Genomic DNA, 18,768 nt, shown 5'->3' on the forward strand with positions numbered 1-18,768 from the left:
TTTTTAACGATTTTTCAATAGCTAAGGTATAACATAATGCTTAAAACACCAAAAGGGGTTCCCGTCCTGAGTGGGTTGACTCCGCGAGCGTACAGAGGAAACCAAATGGACCTGGTTCCATTTGAATACGCTGCCTCTCGGACTTAAATTGACGCCAAGGCACTCAAGAGCCTGCCCACCACCACCACCACCACGGAGGCTGGGGGTTCGAATTGAGCGTCTGTACCAGTTGTTCTCAACCTTTTCAGGCCGCGACCCCCCAAAATAATCATATTATTTTCAAAATGTTTTCCTCTTTCTTGCTAGTTTTTATAGTGTAGTTTGTTGATTACTTTTGACGCAGCAATGGTATTTTTTTATTTTCTTTGTTTGAGGTATTACAAAGGACTTATACTGTAAGACCGTATTAATAGCTGCCAGTCAATGTGTTAATGTGTGCACAATTACAGTACCTTTGTCGTGGATCCTATTTAACCCAGATTTGGAATGGTAGCTGTTTCAATTTGGTTGTTGCACCACATCACCCAGAGGGGAAATACGTGTCTCATTACATGGTGAAAATTGATGTTTACCAAAAGAGTCACATGCAGCATCTTATTACAATTAAAGGTATATTCAGTGATTTGACTTAATTCAAATATCACTTATTTTTTCTTTTTTTCTGGATAATCCGCCCTACTATAGAGTGTGCTGACCATATAAGGAGTTCCTCCCTGTCCCCAGTGAGCCCCTGGGGTCAAAATACCCTAGTTTCAGTTTTGGTGTCGGGTGGCAAAACCTTCATCCAATCAGGATGAGTGGGGCCTTCCTCCAATCATGATCGAGTGGGGGCGGGCCTTGGTGCACATGCTGTTGGCCTGTTGCACTTCCCCCCACTGTAGAGCGTGCATGTGCACATTTTGTTACCGGGGCGGACTGGGTGGTTTTCCAAATCACCCAAATCACTGAATGCCCCTTTAATATTTACAGTATGTGTCTCACTGTCAATGTAATGCAATTGCTCGTCTGTGGCTTGGAAATGGGCTTGAGCGAGATAATTGATATGTGTCAAGGACAAGCTGTGTGCTGCACATTCCTCTCATAGTTAGGATCTCGTATCACTGCTGGCCGGCCATGGCAGAAGCTAGCAATGCTGCACTTTACTTTGCAAGGAAAAAAGTACACCATCGCTAGCAAGCAACCATCAAGTGAAATTAAGTTTAATTAATGAATTAATAATGTTGTAAACGTTCGTATGTTTGTGTGCAGCTCCTACACCGATCAATGCCAAATGTGAGTAGACTTCCTGGGATCAATTTGCTTTGCCGGTTGCTGAGCTAGTATGGGTCTGTAGTGTTTGTGTGTGTGTGTGTGTGTGTGTGTGTGTGTGTGTGTGTGTGTGTGTGTGTGTGTGTGTGTGTGTGTGTGTGTGTGTGTGTGTGTGTGTGTGTGTGTGTGTGTGTGTGTGTGTGTGTGTGTGTGTGTGTGTGTGTGTGTGTGTGTGTGTGTGTGTGCGCGCGTGCGTGTGCGTGTTTTAAATACCTCATATTAATACAATACAAACTCATACTAGCACTAAAGCTAATAAAAACTAAACTAAAGAAAGTCTGCACCATACTCCAAACAAAGTCGGCTTCGGCTGACTTTATTTGAAAAATGAACTGAAATTGAAAACAAAGTAAAAATGAATTAAAATAAAAACTTAAAAACTATAATATTAATAATATTAACCATTGGCCCTACAGTGTAGCATGGGTCCTTGCTGCTTTTCTTTGAGATGAGATACTGTTCCTAGTGAACATGTACAGTATGTCTTCATACTGTAAAGACTTACAGTAAATGTGTCATCTCAAGAGCACAGGCTAAAATGGAAGCAATACAGATTCAATAGGAGATGAAGACATTCCTTCACACTATTGAACGATACTGTGAAAACAAGAAATATTTTCAATATCTCAGTATTGAATTTTTTTCATTCCAGTAATTAAAATACATCCATCATATTGGAGAAGTCGATACCTTTCCCAGACCTTTGTGAAGCCTCTGCCTGTAAAGCTGTCGTGGAAACTCACCCATTATGCTCTTTCTACTCCCCTCTCGCCTCCGTCCTCATCTCTCCTCATCCTCTCCCCCTGCTCTTCTCTCCCATTTCTCTCTCTTCTCCTCATCTCTCCTCTATCCTCTCCTCCTATAACCCTTTCTGTGCTCCCTCTCCTCTTTTCTCTTCTCCTCACATCTCCTCTCCCAACCCTCTCCTCTCTTCTAAACTCCCATATCTCCACTGTCATCTCCTCTCCTCCCTCTCCTCTCTTCTAAACTCCCATATCTCCACTGTCATCTCCTCTCCTCCCTCTCCTCTCTTCTAAACTCCCATATCTCCACTGTCATCTCCTCTCCTCCCTCTCCTCTCTTCTCTTCTCCTCACATCTCCTCTCCTCCCTCTCCTCTCTTCTATACTCCCATATCTCCACTGTCATATCCTCTCCTCCCTCTCCTCTCTTCTCTTCTCCTCACATCTCCTCTCCTCTCTTCTAAACTCCCATATCTCCACTGTCATATCCTCTCCTCCCTCTCCTCTCCTCTCTTCTCCTCACATCTCCTCTCCTCTCTTCTAAACTCCCATATCTCCACTGTCATATCCTCTCCTCCCTCTCCTCTCTTCTATACTCCCATATCTCCACTGTCATATCCTCTCCTCCCTCTCCTCTCTTCTCTTCTCCTCACATCTCCTCCCTCTCCTCTCTTCTATACTCCCATATCTCCACTGTCATATCCTCTCCTCCCTCTCCTCTCTTCTATACTCCCATATCTCCACTGTCATATCCTCTACTCCCTCTCCTCTCTTCTCTTCTCCTCACATCTCCTCTCCTCCCTCTCCTCTCTTCTAAACTCCCATATCTCCACTGTCATATCCTCTCCTCCCTCTCCTCTCCTCTCTTCTCTTCTCCTCACATCTCCTCTCCTCCCTCTCCTCTCTTCTATACTCCCATATCTCCACTGTCATATCCTCTACTCCCTCTCCTCTCTTCTAAACTCCCATATCTCCACTGTCATATCCTCTCCTCTCCCTCTCCTCTCTTCTCTTCTCCTCACATCTCCTCTCCTCCCTCTCCTCTCTTCTATACTCCCATATCTCCACTGTCATATCCTCTCCCCTCCCTCCTCTTTCCTTCCTTCTCTCTCCTCTCCTCTCATTTCCCCCCCATGCAGCTCCCCCCAGCTCTCCGTTTGGTCGGGCCAGCGTAAAGAGCAGTGGTAAGATGGACAGCTCATCCTACTTCCGCCGCAAGGAGAAGAGGATGCGCTTCTGCATCCGCCGCATGGTCAAAGCCCAGAGCTTCTACTGGATCGTGCTGTGTCTGGTCGGACTCAACACGCTGTGTGTGGCCATCGTGCACTATGACCAGCCGGAGTGGCTCACCAGGGCTCTCTGTAAGTCTCACCGATGTACACACGTGCAATCATGCGTGGTACATCGACGTAAAGAACATAGGCCTATATAAAATATACAAGCTTGTCGATCTGCTATTTCCGGCGATACTGTAGGTTTCCCCACAATAACAGAAAACTGAAAGTACACTAGTATAGAGCTCTCACTGTGATGCATTGTGAGCTTGTATTATTGGAAAACAAAAATTAAGTAAAAAAAAAAAGTCTGTGTTTTTATAAAATATTGATCCATTGGAAAGTATTAACTTAAGAGCTTGTGTCTGAATAATAATTACAGTACACTGGACAGCGACGATGCACACAGATCAAATGTTCATTATCATATATGCCAGTTTCCCATACCATTACCAATACCATTTATTTTTCCTAAATTGTTATTATTATTATATTTATTCTTTTATTTTATTACTCTGTATACATTACATACTGTAAGTTTTTCTGTATTTATTCTCTCATTTACTGCATTACTGTATTTCACTTCTGGCTAGACGCCACTCTTCATTTCATTGTCAAAGTATTTGTATACTACTGTATGTGCAGTGACAATAAATGTAATCTATTTTTTTCCCTCAAATTTCAAAAGAAATGTGCGATCTACAACGTTGTGCGCTTGTAGATCTGCTATTTTCACTAGTTTGGGTCTCGGGCAAACGTCTAATCTCTCTTTTGGGTCTGGATCTGAAGCGTTTGGGAACCACCGGTGTACACTGTAACTCTATCTGGGTGCAACCTGTTCCTCTGCCCCTTAGATACGGCAGAGTTTGTGTTCCTGGGGTTGTTTCTGACAGAGATGGGCTTGAAGATGTACGGCCTGGGAGTCAGGAACTACTTCCATTCTTCCTTCAACTGCTTCGACTTTGGGGTAAGTAACCATGAAACGGTGTTTATATAACTCTTACTATATGTAAGCTGTGTGCTGTTTGTTTTTAGTATTCAGCTTTGTATTTTACTAGAATTTCGCGGGCCTTCGGCCCGCTCATCCCAGAGTTGCGTTGCCCCGCGTTGCGATACAGAAGTCCACAGATACAGAAGTCCACAGTGACACGCGTTTTATGCAGCTGTTTTGTGTTGCAGCGCGTGCGCGCGCGCGTGTAGTGTTGTTGTTCTTATCCATAACAATAAATGGATCAAATATGCTCTATATTAGTTATGTATAGATGTAAAGCAGTGGCTGTCAAAGGTGTGATCCAGGGACCCTCATGGTTCCTTGAGGGGGTTCCAAATGGACCCATTATAGGTCTGTAACTCTGAGAGTGTACAAATGGAACCAAGTGGACCCTACAGGTCTGTAACTCTGAGAGTGTACAAATGGAACCAAATGGACTATTTTATAACGTTTAACTCTGATACTGTACAAATGGAATCAAATGGGACTCTTATGGGTCCATTTGGTTTTACTCTCAGTTATGGGGGTCCTTGAAATCAAAAAGGTTGAGAACCTGTATGCAATGGCTTATGTCTTGTAAAAAGAGAGACCAGCCTATTCTCCAAACCATCATATCTTATGCTTTGCTAGGTTGTACAAATTAATATTGGGTCAATATAATTTGCAGGACTCACGTGTGTGCTCTCTGTCTCTCTCGCTCTCTTCTCTCTCCTCCGTCTCTGGGGTGGGGGGGATTAGTTGCGCTGCCTGCGACAGTGCTATACTTCTCCAGCAGCGGTGCAGAACCGAGAGAGTGACACATTCTTTTGGATGTAAACTGCGCAACGTGTAGCTTTAAAGTTCGGATTGTGTAGTCGCACCGGTGGTACAAAGTGAATGTTACAGCTCGCACGGTGATGTTGTAAGGCGCAAATGCGAGTACCTAGTCGCACTGTCGAGCCCTGTGTAGTGTAGTGGCATTTTCGCTGGATCGCGAGGCGATCCAAATTCCCCCCCCGCGCACGCACGCACGCACACACACACACACACACTGTACGTAGCTGTGTGTTGTTGCAGCGCGCGCGTGTGCGTGTAGTGTTGTTGTTGTTGTTGTTCGTGTCCATATATGCGCGTCGGTTTGTCCCGCTTGTACCACGGCAGGTTTGCACAGTGCGCTCAGTGCGATATTTCCGAACGTGGGCGTTGTGTGTGTGTGGGTGGGTGTGTGTGTGTGGCTGGCCTGTGTTTTGTTGCGTGGGGATCGCCATGTGAGGGGGCTAGCCAATAAGGGCCCTGTGTTGCATGTGGAGAATTGTGTAGGTTAGTGTGTGTGGTGTAGCCGAACGGGGTGGTGAGAACATGAGGGGGATGTAGCACAGCAATCGGTGACCCCTACATTAAGCTGTGTTGCTCCCAAGATGCAGTGCAAATGCGTGTTGTAGCAACCGTAGCCAATGGGAAAACAGGATGCAGTGTTGCCAGGTCCGCGAATAAGCCTATCTCACAGAATTTCCCCGCCCCCCTAAATACGCCCCCTTTCGGGGTTAGTGGTGATAGCGTGACGTCACTCCATAGACGCTACATGTTAAAAGAGGTTATTTAAGAAGTCTACAACTTTTGTTTTCTCAAGGTAAGGTTTATTCTATCTGCTCGACCTGATTTACCATCTTGTTTGCTTCATAATAATATTGGTCTGTCACATTTTTACATTAGAAAATGTACTTAGATTCTCCAGAGAAAAAAACGTGTAAATGCCCATGTTAAAGTCACCACTATTTACCGGAAGTGGGCGTGAAAAACGGGCTGTGAGATAGGCCTATTGTAAGCGAGTTGTAAGTAGCGTGTTGAATGGCATTTTTTCTGGGCTTGTTTTCATAGACCTGGCAACAAATTAGGCGGGGGTGTCGGTGCTTGTGGCGTGTTTGTGTTTATTATTGATATTGATGTTGTTTGTGAGTGTGGACGGGAGCCGGCTTTAGTGGCAGTGCAATGACAGTTTTTACGCGGCTGTTGTTGAGTGTGGCCGTGCGGCGCGACATGAGGAGATAGCCGTGGATCGACGCGGAGGGTAAGGCTGTGTCGTGTTAGTGTGTTGTTGCAGTGTGTGTTGCAGCGTGTTGCAGCGTGTCAGTGACGTAGTAGCTGGTGACTTTATTTTCGGGCACACGTTTTGGGCACACCTTTTCAAATGTATAATAGATACTCGTTAGAGTCGTTACAGTTTTGCGTGTGTGTGAGCGTGTGCGTGTGAATTTATGTGCATGGATGTTAACAGTTTAAAGGCCCATGACGTAAATCACCGTCAAGTTCAAGTGCACGAGACGGAGATTGATTAATCTCCGTCAAATTAGTGATATGAAAACGGATCGCATCGCTCCACAGCCTAGATGCGCTTGTTGCGCAATCCTCGGACAACAGTGACACGTCATCGAAAATGTTCCCTGCCTGTTTTGCCGACGACCACGAAAATCTTAAAACGTTAATAACTCGCGATCTAAATCATCCCGCCTAATTATAAAAAAAGATCCTGTGTTTGACGGCCCTCCGCGGTCCAGTCGCTAGTCGCGATAGATTTATTCTTACCTCCCGTTGTTGTCGATCGACTCTATAGTGGCGTGGCTAATGTTAGCTGCTACACACACATTCACAACAACATCCGGTCCGTCGGTAAAAGTGGTCCGGGCGCTATAAATGATGGGCACATTTTATTAATGGATTAAATAGGCCCGGGCCCTTACGGTGTTAAATTAGGTACATTTGTAATGAAAACGTTTATTGAAAACGTTTATTGATATACTGTTCAATTAACACTCGCATATAAATACTGTTTTATTGGTTCTGTTCAACTGCCCAGTGACTACAAATCTACTACATCTGGTACAAAGCAGTTATTTTCTTTGCTGGAAATTTATTTATTTGTTACATGGTCCCTGATACAAATAAGAAAAGGAAAGAAAAGGAAAGAAAAGAAAAGAAAAGAAAAGAAAAGAAAAGAAAAGAAAAGAAGAAAAGAAAAGAAATTAAAAGAAAAGAAAAGAAAAGAAATTAAAAGAAAAGAAAAGAAAAGAAAAGAAAATAAATTAAAAGAAAGAAAAGAAAATATACTTGACCCCAGGGGTCAATACTAGACTTTACCTTCTACATTAAATGATCTTTGCTGAAAATATACTTTTGCCAAATGTTTGCCTCCAGAATAGGGATAAGGGGGATAGGGTTGTATTAATTGTATTTGGGGGGCGTTTCATTCACGCTGCTAATTTGCTCGTAGTTAAAACACGGAAGGCAATATTGGTGTTGCCTCTGCCTTTACCTCTGCAGGTGATCGTGGGAAGCATCATGGAGGTCATCTGGGACATGATCAAACCCGGAACGTCGTTCGGCGTCAGCGTGCTGAGAGCCCTGAGACTGCTGAGGATATTCAAAGTCACCAAGTGAGTTGTCCACGGACAGAAGCACCTTCACATGCACATGCTGTACACTACTATATACCTCCGTAGACACATGAACAAGAATGGAGGCAAAGAGAGAAAGAGAGAGAAGGGGTGGGGTTGGAGAGAGAATGGGAGGAATAGAGAAGGATACATAGAGGAACAAACAGGGAAGAGAGGGAGAGGCTGAGACGCAGATTGAAATAGAATAGGTTGTCTCTGTCCTTGTGTGTCAAATGTAAATGGATATGTAGTTATTATTTACTAGTCATTTTTATTGGTTGAATATTTATATAAAACCCACAGACACATTTAAACTCTTTCAGCCTACTTTGGGTGAGTGAGTGTAAATATTTCCAAGAATATTAATTAATACAATTCTAGAAATATAGCAGATCTACAAGCTCACGACACATTGTGAGCTGAGCTTGTGCACGCACGCACGCACGCACGCACGCACGCACGCACGCACGCAGTTTGGATGGACAGGTATCAGTCAAAAGGGAGACATCGAAGAGCAGGACGGGTGGGGACGGATCAACATATGGAATGTCAGAACACGTCAACTCCATATATGGAGATCTAGGGGTTTGATGATGTCAGATCAACATGGTGTCCGTGAGGTCAGATGTAGAGTTACTGGCCGGCTCCATATATGCAGATCCAGTCTTGTATGGCTATGGGTTTGATGAGGTCAGTGTCGTGATCTTAATTATATGGAGACGGCCATATATGGAGCGTGTCACGAGGCGTGACTGACGGACGGACTGACTGAAATGAAGTGTGACTGACATGAAATGCAGGTTTTCATAGTAAACTGCGACCTATGGTCACAATAACAAGTACTGTATAACCGCCATGGTAAAACCATGTCTACAGTTACAATGTTTCATGTTTTGACTTAAACTCAAGACTTGGTCTTTATTCAGAGGACACACGTCAGCATGACCCATAAGGGATGCAGCAAACCTCAATACCTCATCCAAAGCTAATGCTGGAATTTCAAAACCTTATAAGATCCTTTGTGGAAATGAACATGGCTGCTTCTGCTAATTATTTGAACTCTTTAGGCTTGTTGAGCATACGCGCTTTTGATGTTCCATCAGCGATAACAATAACCGTTGTCACGCTGACTTGACAATCCTATTAAAGTTTGATAGGCATCCCATTATTTCACTCCATGAGCCACTAATCCTGTGATTCAGTACAGCTGGCAGCTGCAGGCCTTGACACATTGATTTGTTTTACTGGGTTTGTGTAACACAGAGGGTGTTACACAGACGGTACAAATGTAGCCTATAAATTAACAGTGAGGATTATGCAATATTACACGAGAGGGTGTCATTAATGCACTTCTGCGATATACCTTTCGGAATTAATGACGATAAAGAACACCCTTGAGTGTAATATTGCAATTATACAACAGTTACCCTTAAAACCTTAAGAGAATCGCTGAAAAATGATAATTTTTCAATGACAGATGTACAGTAGTCACTACGACCACAAATGTCCCAAGAAACTAGCTAGCCTAGCCACCGAGTCTGCTGCGCTCTGAGAGAAAAGCACGACTGAATTGTTTGTTTTGATTAGCCGTTCCATTATCGTGGTTTAAGCACGACTAGAAAGCTGTTTCAACACTTCTGCGATAACTTTCGGAACTCGCCCTGCGGCACCACAGGCGTGCATTAATGACGATAAAGAACACCCTCTCGTGTAATATTGCTTATTTCTATGACACATCAACATCTGTAAACTAATTGAAATGATTTTGAAATTGGTAATTCTGCATAATGAATACTTTAACATGTGGTAGTGTATTGTGTACTGTACTGCATGTACTGTATTTTGTTGCCAATAGGGCCTACTTAAATTCGAATACGTAAAGTAAAAATCTGAATGCAATGACTTTTACTTGTAACAAAGTAATTGTTACATTGTGGTATTGGTACTTTTAAACACACAAAAAAATGTGAGTACTTCTTCTTACACCGCTGACAAAGCCTGTCTCTCCCCGTGTGTGTGTGTGTGTGTGTGTGTGTGTGTGTGTGTGTGTGTGTGTGTGTGTGTGTGTGTGTGTGTGTGCGTGTGCGTGCGACCCCTGTGTGTTCCTCAGATATTGGAACTCCTTGAGGAACCTGGTGGTCTCTCTGCTCAACTCCATGAAGTCCATCATCAGCTTGCTCTTCCTCCTCTTTCTCTTCATCGTGGTGTTTGCCCTGCTCGGCATGCAGCTCTTCGGAGGAGCGTGAGTATTCCATTAGAACGGCGTTTCTCCAAAATGTTGCTGGGTCACGGACCCATTTCTATGGGGCGCAAGTTAATACCCCTTTTGCTCCCCATGCAAGGTTCAAGGTTCAAGGTTCAAGGTCTTTATTAATGTCCCATAAGGGCAATTGTGTTTACAGCAACAGTAGTGGTTTCCGACATACAAAACAATACAAAACAATACAGGACAACAACAAACAAGAGACACCATGGCATAAACAGAGGTCTGGTCGCAGATGCACGCTCTACAGTGGGGGGAAGTGCAACAGGCCAACAGCATGTGCACCAAGGCCCGCCCCCACTCGATCATGATTGGAGGAAGGCCCCTCTCATCCTGATTGGATGAAGGCTTTGCCACCCGCCACCAAAACTGAAACTAGGGTTTTTTTACCCCAGGGGCTCACTGGGGACAGGGAGGAACTCCTTATATGGTCAGCACACTCTATAGTAGGGAGGATTATCCAGAAAAAAAGAAAAAATAAGTGATATTTCAATTAAGTCAAATCACTGAATATACCTTTAATAAACGTAAACATAAAACTATGTCTGAAATGTTATAATTTAAAACATTTCACCTGTAATGATGACATACAGTACCAAGATATGGATCAGTTAGTATTCCATTATTGTATTCAATTATTGATCCTTTTCTATAATAATAATAGCAGCTGATATTGTGTGGCCCAGGCAGTAGCAGCAGCAGCAGGAACAGATGTGTTTCAGCAGGTAGCTGGCAGGGCAGCCAGGCCTATATTGTCGCTGTCGCATGGAAACCATGTATGTCCAAAGCCGTTCCTATTATTATTATTAATACAAAAAAGTGAACATTTTCACAGCTTTTGTGCGATACTCTAAAAGGTTGAAATATGGACATTGGTGGTTTGTGCCTGACAGCAGCGATATGTGTCTCAGCGGGGGGTGGGCCGTGTCATGTAGTGACTGTGACACCTGGTGTGTCTGGGCTGGCTGATGGACTAATCAAAGGCCTGGCGTCCAGGCCCTGTCTGATATAGTCAGCCAGTGTCCAGCAGGGTTCCATCTGGAACAGAAACGGAGGGGCTTTTTCTAAACGACTTCAACTTAGGACAAGTGATATTTCTCTTGGTTGAAACAAAATGTATTTTAAGTCATTTATTCTACCGCCACTGCCAGTGTTTTTCCAGTGTTTTTTACCTTATTTTGTTGACCCACGGGACCCGCGATGTGTCCAGGATGTAAACAAAAGTTGTCTGGAGGGGCGGACGATCGTCTTTTTTTGAGCGGTGCCTATAACCGCTCCATTACGAAGCAATGTGTGTATGTCTGTCTCTGTGTCTGTATGTCTGAGCACGGACAGCTGCAACACGGGGACCCCCACATGGTAACTATCATTTCTCGACTGTTTCGGACGCGGGCCGGCTGTCAATGGTGACATAATTACGATATGTTTCAATATTGGTTGGGTAAGTTGTTGGGTAAGATGTAAGTTGAAAGTACTATACTGTGGTCAGCTGGCTTTTTTATGTGCGTATGCTTGGTAGGTATATACTGATGTTGATGGTGACGTAATTGTCTGCACCAGGCCGAAGGCATGGGGAGAGAGTATGTTTTGCACTCCGTCCGTGTGTGTGTGTGTGTGTGTGTGTGCGTGCGTCCGTCCTTCCGTCCGTTACCAGCTAACCTCCGGCACCGTTGCCCCGATCCATGCCAAACTTTGCACAGACACTCCCTGGATGCCAACGACGAACCTCTGCCCCAAATATTCCTCTACAGCCTGTTATAGCGTCACCATGAGGCCGATTTAGGCAAAACACATTTCTGTAGATTACTCGTACACATTTTATCCATACATCACACAATTCGGTATACACCATCTCCATAGTCATGTGATCAACACGGATCTGCACCATTTCCCATCTTCCATCCTGATTGGCTAAGATTGGCTTCCAAAGCTCACATGATTGGTCCGTTTCGAACAATTAATTACCGGTAGGATATGTTTCAGTGTCGGGTGAATTAAAGGTAATGGTCTGTATGTATACATGTATGTAATCCGATCTTAATTACGTCACCATCAATACCTACCAAGCATACACGTGCATTCGTACCAGCACGACCACAATACTTGCGCGCTATGCTTGCGCAAGTAACTATATAACTATATAACTATATAACTACAACTATAACAATAAATGTATAGTTGCTCATTTAAATTTCACACAGGTGTGATTCACCCGGAAAATACATTTTGTAAACTTCATCGGTTCTTTAGTTATGGGCCGTTGTGTACAGTACGGCCACAGATATGAAAATGTTTTATGCCAGAGACCCCACCCGAAGACAAAACGTGTTAAAAAGGTTAAAATTATTAAAATATATATACTGTATATATTTGCAGCTCAAACTAGCTTGCAGCGCGGCACAGCTTTTTGTTATTTTCTGTATATATATATATATATATATATATATATATATATATACAGAAAATAACAAAAAGATTTTTTTTAAAGGTATCAAATGGGTCAGTGGCCTAATAATTCATATCAAAATGGGGGTACTTGGGGCTACATTCAAAAGAATCACTGAACGAAACTATACTGGAACGACCCCAATCTACGTCGTAAAATCCTCAGTGCTCATTTAACTCTGAGATCACATGGGTCCGCGGTGCGGTTCATTTGTACACAACACCCTCTGTGTTACACAAACCCATTTTTGGACTGGTTGGTTATTTTTGGACTGGTTGGTTGGTGGTCCCCGGGCCAGACTCTGAGAACCTAGGGAGTGAGTTCACCTTTCCTATTGGACGGCGTCAGCAGGGGGGCTGTTGCTATGGCTCCAGCCTCATTTAATATCTTCAGCGTCACAACGTTGACTGACAGGTGTGAAAAGACAGTGACGTCCAACACGTGCACACATGCACGCACGGCACGCGCACACACACACAACCAACATGCAGAGCAATATCCTGAGAGTAAAACATGAGCGCTGGCAGCTTTTTTTTTTTACTTTCTCACGGTTAAATGGACACTCAGGATTTCACTGTGTGATCCTCCAAAGCCAAGCACATCAGGCTAGACACACAATAATTAACATTTTCAAATCATTCTTGTAGTCAGTCTTACTTAAAGGGGGACAGGTAATTGCATTTGTTCCAAATGCAGTTTAGTTTTTGAGCGGTGCCTAACCGCTCCAATGACTGGCGCGCACACAAGCGTGCGTGCGTGCGTGTGTGTGTGTGTGTGTGTGTGCATGTGCGTGTGCGTGCGTGTGCGCGTGTGTGGTACGACCCATTGACCCTTGCAGTTGATTGGGGTCGCATTCGGGTCACACACTGTTGAGCAGCCTGCACCGCTCAGTTCACACGGGTGTGATTTTTTTTTTACAAGGCTCCATCCACACCCTCTACACACCAAATGCCTTTGCCGAAAATAGCCGATCTACAAACTCACAACGAATAGTGTTGCTTAAGTGTTTATGTGGATTATTTTCACAAATCTTCTCTGATTCAGAATCAAATCAAGCAAACTTTATTGTCACATCCCAGGTTTACATGTGTAAAACAGTGGGAGGAATTTGTTCATGTGCGAGTTCCATCGTTTTGTTATTTCCATAACATGAGAAAGAGGAGCAAGTGGAAGAGAGAGAAAGATATAAGACTAAAGACTGTCTTGAATAGATGGACAGTAGCTACAGTAGATACTATTATTTGATTACTCTGTTGGCTTCATCATAATGTCAGTTGATCCACAAGAGATTTATTAATACACATGTGGCACATTTTTCCACTCGCTTCCTGAAAATAGCTTTTTTGTTAAAAGACTAAATAGTGGATACTATGAAGATTAGCATGTTTCTCTTCCCCCAACCCACCCCCCGCCCCCCCTGCTGTCCAAGTGTATTAACACATGGCTGGATAGACATGTGCCCAGAATAATCTCCCGGTAGGATCGAGTGAAAATTGAACGATGTGCAGCGTGAGACGTGTGGTGGTGGTGGTGGTGGGTGGGAGGCTCTGTCTCTTCTGTGGAGATGTGGCTGTCTGCAGGGCATGGAAGAATATATTGTCTCTGTCGGGCGGGTGGAAGCCTCATATGGCCAAAAACGGATTGCTTTTCAGGATTCAAATTCCCCAAATGGCAAAACTATCAGATCTACAAGCTCAAAACAAACGCATCGTTTTGGGATGTGCTACTGATGCTTCTGTGTGACGCTGTAGTATGATCAAGTTAAGTAGGGCATTCGTTTACGGAGGGAGAAAAAAACCCCCAGAAAGTTAGAATAAGGAGATAAGAGGTTTCTGCCCGACAACAAGGAAATGTGTACTGGAAGGAAATGTGTTCTGTAGATACAATGGGATAATATTGTCATAATACAGACGCACGTCGCACGCACGCATACACATCGCGCGCGCGCGCGCACACACACACACACACACACACACACACACACACACACACACACACACACACACACACACACACACACACACACACACACACACACACACACACACACACACACAAATCTCCTGGCAGACAAAACTAGGGAAATGATGTGGATCTTGGGATCCAGATGGAAATGGCGTGACTCCAACTCCACTGAGTGAGGACTCATTGTCCCTGTTGTTGAGCAGAAACATCTTTTCTGACGAGTTTTGGTCTTGTGGATGTGATATTTTGTGCTTATTTCATTTTTTTAACCCTGAAAAGTTCATTTTTTTTTTTAGACATACAGGGTTTCCACCCGGCAGTGACGACATGCCTGTGTGTGTCGTGGGGATTGGTTTAATGAAGTCCCAGCAGACGCAGTGTGGAAGCTAAATGCTGGAGCTTCCAGTCCCCATTATCACAGCAAACACAGGTCTGCACAGCGGTAGCACAGAACACCACATGAAGTGATGTGTACTAATCCTCCAATAAGAAGCATGCTGGAGGGGGGAGAGAGCGAGAGAGAGAAAGAGAGAGAGAGAGAGAGAGAGAGAGATCAAAATCAACCCTACACTGTTTACAGCAAATGACCTCGGTACATATAAATAGGCCTACTGTATAAACAGAGCAACTAACTTTAATTCAATTACATTTGAATAAATTGATGCTACTTGTTGCAAATGTATTTTATACTACTGTAAGTGAATGCAAAACAAATTGAAATACTGCTGTCAACTTTCAAGAGTATTTAAGCTAACGTCTCCTATATGGATGTACTGTATACTGTAACTATCTCTGCCAGAAAATGCACAATCTTTGTATAGTTTCACAAGATAGTATTTCTCAAAGTGTTAATGTAACACAGCTTTGTTTACACCTTCATTTTATTCCTAGTATTTATATTCAATATTTATTTGTACATACACATTGATTTATCTTGATTGTCTCCACTTTTGCTTTGGCAATGCAAACATACGTTTTCTCATACCAATAAAGCTCAATTGAATTGAATTGCAGAGAGAGAGAGGGGGGGGGGGACTCTGTTGCTGTCAGGCAGAAACCTCCTATCTCCATATTTTAGCTTTTTCCCCCCCGTAAATCAACAGAGAAATGCCCTACTTGATCATACTACAGCGTCGCACGGAAGCATCAGAAGTAGCCGATCCACCAGCTGGAAACGTGACACGAAGCGACGCATTTTGAGCTTTTGCTATTTTATTTTATATTATTCCTGAAAAGTAACGGTTTGGGAATTTGGACATTTGATGTTTCCACCCGACAGAGACGATTATTACTGGGATCAAAGTGTTTGTGTTTTGTGTCTTGGGGAGGGAGGGGGGAGGTGGAGAGAGAGAGAGAGAGAGAGAGAGAGAGAGAGATTGCATCAATATTTTCTCACCTCAAATGTTTTCAGAAACTTATTTTAGTGTACCGTTGTGTTGACTTACGTAGCAGGAATCACGCAGGTAAATGAAATCATGATCCTTAACTCATTCGCTGCCATCACTGCCATCTAGTGGCTGGATTCGTACATTACGCCATAATGTACGAATTGTTAATGTTAATTGACCGGAGGAGGATCTTATTTTGAAAGCCGTTCAATCGAAAACGGAAGACTGAAAGTATAAAATCGGCTGTGTAACGTGTCCCGCAAAATCATGAATGTTATTTAATTCACCCAAAACATACATTTTGTAACCGCTTCAGTTATGAGCCTCAAATCAAAAACACAGCCTGGAAAAAATATCTGAGATAAATGGATTCTAAAAGAATCCGTTCCCAAAGACATCATAATCGCGCTGATGTTTCACTTCCGTTTTTTTCCTGTTTACTTCTCTCGCACGGAAACCGAGATCGTAGAGTTCACTTGTAAATACTGGAGACCCAAGACCCTTTGGCCTTTGCAGTCATTTCTTACATAATATTGTGCACGCAGCATTTGTTATACAATGCACTTTTCTGTTTCCTGTAATCTGTGAGTGGGTGTCATTATGTTCACTATTCTCTTCTTTCCCAAGCGTGGAAACATGTGCTGTCAATTGTGCTTGGAGACAAATCAGCGACAACCCTCAGTATTGTTAAGTGAAGTAGTGCTTTCCAGTGAAATCCTCAGAATTAGTTACACTTCAAATTAACAACCTGTCAACCCCCCCCAGGATTTAAGTGTACATGCAAGCGTTCTTACCTGACACAATACATGTGTAAAGTATGTCAGTGTGGTTCCGAATCTTTCCTGGATCAGGGCCCACTTGATAATCTGGAAAGTTTTAGTGGCCAACCCATCTCACCACTTAACTCTTTTCACGCCACCATTGACTCTGGCGCTGTGGTCGCCAATGCCAAAACTGAATGCACGAAAAAGGCCCCAAAGAAGACCCCGTGAACTGGAAGTAGTCATAGGCCATTTTCGAGCCACAGTGGGTCCCCTTCGCTATGGTCAGAAGAGTTAGCATGGTAACCGCCATTCGGCTGCCGTGTTTTGGGGTGTTTACATCCCACCAACGGTCCCGGCCCCTTAGGTTGGGAATCGCTGCGGCATGTTTAACTTTTGTATTCCGTCCTCATCTTATCCTGTTCTCGTTGTTCTCCCCGCTGCGCTGTACCTGGTCCACGTAGGTTCAACTTTGAAGACAAGACGCCGACAACAAACTTCGATACCTTCCCAGCTGCCATCCTCACCGTGTTCCAGGTCTGTTCTTCTGTTCCTACTTTGAACTTCTACTGCCACCCCCCCCCCCCCCCCCCCCTCTCTCTCTCTCTCTGTTTCACTTCATGTCTCTCCCTCATGAGGCCTCTGTATGTACATCACATGATGGAAAACAAGAGAACAGAATAGAATAGAAAGAATGGTCGTTCTGTCGTTTTTAATTAGTAGGAATGACTGGTCTGCGTACCGGCTGGCCATAATTAAGCCTTCAGTGAGAGTATTGTTATAACCCTTCGCTCCGAAAAGTAATTACATTTCACAATAGCAAAGTGAAATAAAAACTGAATGATTGACGCTTCAGTGTAAACCCCGACCGATATATATCTGTCTGGCCGATTTATCTGCCATTATTTTACTTTTTTGAGTAAAATAGACCAATGATTAACAAAACATCGGTAATTTGTGCTCTACGACTCTCGACGAAATCGGGATGGCATCGGTCATCGGTCAGGCTCTGCTTCAGCGTGAGTTCTGAAAAACCTCTCTGGGCTTTTGTTGAAAAATACTTGTAACCTGTTGCTTTGTCAGTGCTAGTGTGAACCCAGTATATACTGTAGGTCCTCCTCGAAAATAGCCAATGTATACAGTACAAGCTTGTAGATCTGCTATTACATTTGAAAACTTGTATGAGTACTTTCTACTATTACTCAAGTACATATTGAATTCCGGACTTTTACTTAGAGTATTTTTACATTGCTGTATTGATGCTTTTACTTAAAGGACCACTTCACCACTTTTCAACTTATCTTCCTATAATTGGTCCTAACTAATGTTCATGATAAAATACCACAATTTTGTCCTACTCTGTCTGTGTCTCATAAGAAGGCTGTGGGCCGTTCAGAAACCCGTCCACCAGTGACATCATCAATGGTGAATCCAAGCTAATAGAAACGGCAGGCTTTCTTTTCCTGAAAAGTTGCAATGCATAAGTTGAAGCCATCGTTCTCACGATAATACAAATCTAAATATATTTTAAAACAAATCTTGTTTTAAAAAAATCTGCCTAATGATGATGTCACTGGTGGACGGGTGTCCGAACTGCCCAAAGCCCTCCTATGAGACACAGACTGAGTAGGAAAAAATGATGGTGTTTTATCATGAACATTAGTGAGGACCAATTATATGAAGAGATGTTGAAAAGTGGTGAAGTGGTCCTTTAAGTAAAACGTTTGAGTACTGTTTCCACCACTGGGCATTTTTTGGGTGAACTTCTCCTTCAATGTCTGCTCGGCCTCAGATTCTGACTGGCGAGGACTGGAACGCAGTAATGTATCATGGGATCGAGTCCCAGGGAGGCGTGCGTCGTGGAATGTTTTCTTCAGTGTACTTCATTGTTCTCACACTCTTTGGAAACTGTATCCTTTTTTGGTATTGCACAGTATGGCGTGTGTTGTATTGTATGTGTGTTTGTCTTTGGGTCTTTTTGGGCTTATCTCGCAAAGCGCAGGACCGATCAGTGCCACATTTCTTATACACACCGCTCACATAATAGTATGTTTAATTTATTTAAATATAATGATGGAAGGGAATGGCAGTTGGATAGCACTGAAACCTTGTCAAAGTATGGAGTCATATCATACATACCGTAAGTCATATGTCCACATACCTACTGTCTTACACGTTAAAACCAAATTGGGAAAGCATGTGTGTCATTTTAGCGTTGGC

At 43.4% G+C, this 18,768-nt stretch overlaps 1 protein-coding gene across 1 annotated transcript in view; it reads left to right on the top strand.

The window, feature by feature from the left end:
- The window catches only part of cacna1bb (calcium channel, voltage-dependent, N type, alpha 1B subunit, b), a gene marked incomplete at its 5' end in the record, with an annotated part of 183,268 nt that overhangs the window by 97,167 nt on the left and 67,333 nt on the right, over positions 1 to 18,768 (top strand). Inside the window, 6 exon segments of the mRNA XM_079523538.1 lie at positions 3,190 to 3,411; positions 4,179 to 4,291; positions 7,613 to 7,725; positions 9,836 to 9,967; positions 17,013 to 17,085; positions 18,341 to 18,458. Of these exon segments, the coding sequence (XP_079379664.1) occupies positions 3,190 to 3,411; positions 4,179 to 4,291; positions 7,613 to 7,725; positions 9,836 to 9,967; positions 17,013 to 17,085; positions 18,341 to 18,458 (771 nt within the window).

The sequence above is a fragment of the Electrona antarctica genome (genome assembly GCF_951216825.1).
Source record: "Electrona antarctica genome assembly, chromosome: 16".
NCBI lineage: Eukaryota > Metazoa > Chordata > Actinopteri > Myctophiformes > Myctophidae > Electrona > Electrona antarctica.